This window comes from Myotis brandtii, unplaced genomic scaffold, assembly GCF_000412655.1.
Source record: "Myotis brandtii unplaced genomic scaffold, ASM41265v1 scaffold537, whole genome shotgun sequence".
Lineage (NCBI taxonomy): Eukaryota > Metazoa > Chordata > Mammalia > Chiroptera > Vespertilionidae > Myotis > Myotis brandtii.
Genome location: NW_005369971.1, coordinates 414,765 through 417,190, shown reverse-complemented (window position 1 = coordinate 417,190; position 2,426 = coordinate 414,765). Strand labels below are relative to the sequence as shown.

General features: G+C 63.5%; 2 protein-coding genes across 2 annotated transcripts in view; both read left to right on the top strand.

Annotated features, from left to right (window-relative positions):
* The window catches only part of MLC1 (megalencephalic leukoencephalopathy with subcortical cysts 1), a 19,743-nt gene extending 19,275 nt beyond the window's left edge, over nucleotides 1-468 (top strand). Inside the window, exon 10 of the mRNA XM_005877977.2 lies at nucleotides 38-468. Coding sequence (XP_005878039.1) covers nucleotides 38-112 — 75 coding nt within the window. The 3' untranslated portion in view covers nucleotides 113-468. The remainder of the gene's footprint in view (nucleotides 1-37) is intronic.
* A 106-nt stretch (nucleotides 469-574) lies between these two features.
* Nucleotides 575-2,426, top strand: part of TTLL8 (tubulin tyrosine ligase-like family member 8) — a 36,798-nt gene continuing 34,946 nt past the window's right edge. The window contains exon 1 of the mRNA XM_014549178.1: nucleotides 575-2,398. The gene's annotated coding sequence lies outside the window, so the exon portion shown is untranslated. The remainder of the gene's footprint in view (nucleotides 2,399-2,426) is intronic.

Genomic DNA, 2,426 nt, shown 5'->3' with positions numbered 1-2,426 from the left:
CGGCTGCCCGGTGAGGACTGTGCCTGTCTTGTCGCAGGTGGCCCGGAGCCTCCCGAGGGAGTTCGACAAGGAGCGAGCCTGGAGAGCCGTGGTGGTGCAGATGGCCCAGTGAGGCCGGAGAGGAGGCGCCGGCAGCGGCCCGGAGACCTGCACAGGCACTAGTGACCTCGAGCTACTACCCTCTAACCCCTTCCCGCTGGGGGCGGTCGGGCTGCTGAGTGTCTATTCCCAATGGGCACAGGCTGACTGTTCTATCTGATTGGCGGGTCAGCTCGGTGCGGGGTCGGGGGCTCGTGTGGGGCTGGACTCTGGCGCTGGTCTGCGCAGTTTCCTGGCCACTGAGCCTGCTGCCTGGTTCGCTCCTCCCGTACCTCACCTGGCTCCTACCCCGCTTTTTGTGGGTTTTTAAAAAATATATTTTTATTGATTTCAGAGAGGAAGGGAGGGAGAGATAGAAACATCCATGATGAGAATCATTGATCAGCTGTCTCCTGCACACCCCACACTGGGGATTGAGCCCACAACCCGGGCCTGTGCTCTGACCGAACCGTGACTCCGGGTTCATAGGTCGATGCTCAACCACTGAGCCACCCCGGCTGGGCTCCTGCCCGTCTTTGTTGAGCACCTACTGTGTGCAGGCCGCAGGCCACTGGCTCCGCCCTCACGGCCTTTCTCTTCTGACCGAGCCCCCGCCCCCGCTGTTTCCTTGATGAGAGCAGACCTGAGGCTCTGTCCTGTGCTCAGACCCCACACAACTGGGGCGCCCAGAGCGCGGGCACAGGGCAGCTTCCTCCACGCTTCTCCCACGCTGTCCACCTGCCCCTGCTGCCCTCCCCTGACCCAGCCACTGCAGCAGCGCCTGCCTGCTCAGGGCGCTGGTCCACGGGGGCGCTTGTCGGCACTTGTCACCCCTCCTGTCCCGCTCCCAAGCCCTTGGTCAACCACATGGAGGTGGACTGTCCACTGTGCGGCTCAGTGACTGTTGGGGGGGGGCGTGAATTGAAGGGTTTGAAAACTGACTGGGTCACGTCTCCCAGCCTCAGTAGCCTCAGTGACCTGGGCCAGGCCGAGCCCCTCCCTCCTGACCTGTTGGCCCTGCTCCCCCCAGGCCAGGCCGCTGCCCTCAGCTGCCCCGGAGTCCTCACAGTTCCTAACAAGTAGTTCCTCTCGGTCCTCACTCACCTGAGGTCTGTCGCCGTCCACCTGCTGGGCTGCAGGCAGTTTGTGTGTGAGAATAACATTTGCTTTGATTAAAATCATGGCCCAGAAGCAGTCTGTGTGGGTCTGTCCCCAGGGCACCTGGAGTCGTCAGAATAACTGATGTGGCACCAGGAGATCCCACGGTGGGAGCACGTCGGGGGAACACGGCTCGGGTCGGAGCTGTGCCCAGGCCGGCACGTCGCTCTCAGGCTACGCGTCCGTCAGTGCCAGGGGGGAAAGGGCAGGCTGTGCTGGAGGCTCGGGCTCCCGCTGCCTCAGTTCAGGGCCACGCACTGCGTCCCAGGGGCTGGTGGAGAGGCCTGGGCCAGGGAACCAAGGGACCAGTTGCCCGGGCGACGAGGGCTGGCTGGGGCGGGACAGGTGCGGGCCTGGTGAGGGGCTCAGGGTCTGCCCTGCTTGCTCACGTCTGAGCACAGGTGACGAGCTGCCAAGATCACGGTCAGAGGGGAGGGTGCAGGTCAGACCTGATGGGTGGAGCGTGCCAGCCAAGGGGTCATCAAAGCCGCTGCCCTGGCACCCCCTGCCCTGGCACCCCCTGCTGTCCGCGAGCTCCAGAGCCTTGGGCGGGTGGGCGAGGGGCCAGGCGGCTCTCCCTGCTCACACGCAGGCCCCACCCAGCCACCCCCTCCCTGCTGCTCCCAGGGGGTGGCAGGTGGGGACGCCCCTGAGTGGGGACAGGACCTCAGGGACAGCCCAGGGGATGCCCAGGTCTTCGTGGGGGTCCAGAGAGTCTTAGAGCCGTAACTGGGTGCCTGGGGGCTTCATGCTGGCTTGTACTTTAGTTCAGAGAGAACTTGAGAAATCCGGCCGAGTGGGGTTTGAAAGGGTTATAATTCTCGGTCAGTTTCATTTTCTTTGCTGTAGTTAATGCTGCCCGAGGAGTGACCTTAGCAGGTGCAGGTGCCTGTGGCCTATTGAATGTCGCGTCCCCGGTACATCCCTGCGGGTCCTGAAAGGCCGAGAGTAAACCCAGGACGCGGATGGAGGGGCGCCGCCTTCGATTTATTCCTGATTCTGTGACCCCGAGGCCAGGAGGGAGGCGGCGAGAGCCCAGGGCAGAGGCCAGGGTCCCCCCACGGACCCACCACCAGTGGAGGCGGACCCTCGGTTTGCAGGCGTCTCGGGAAGCCACATAGGAAATAAAGACGATGTTAAACCGCAGAACAGTGACATCCAGGTTCGGAAAGTTACCGCGACGTGGGCAC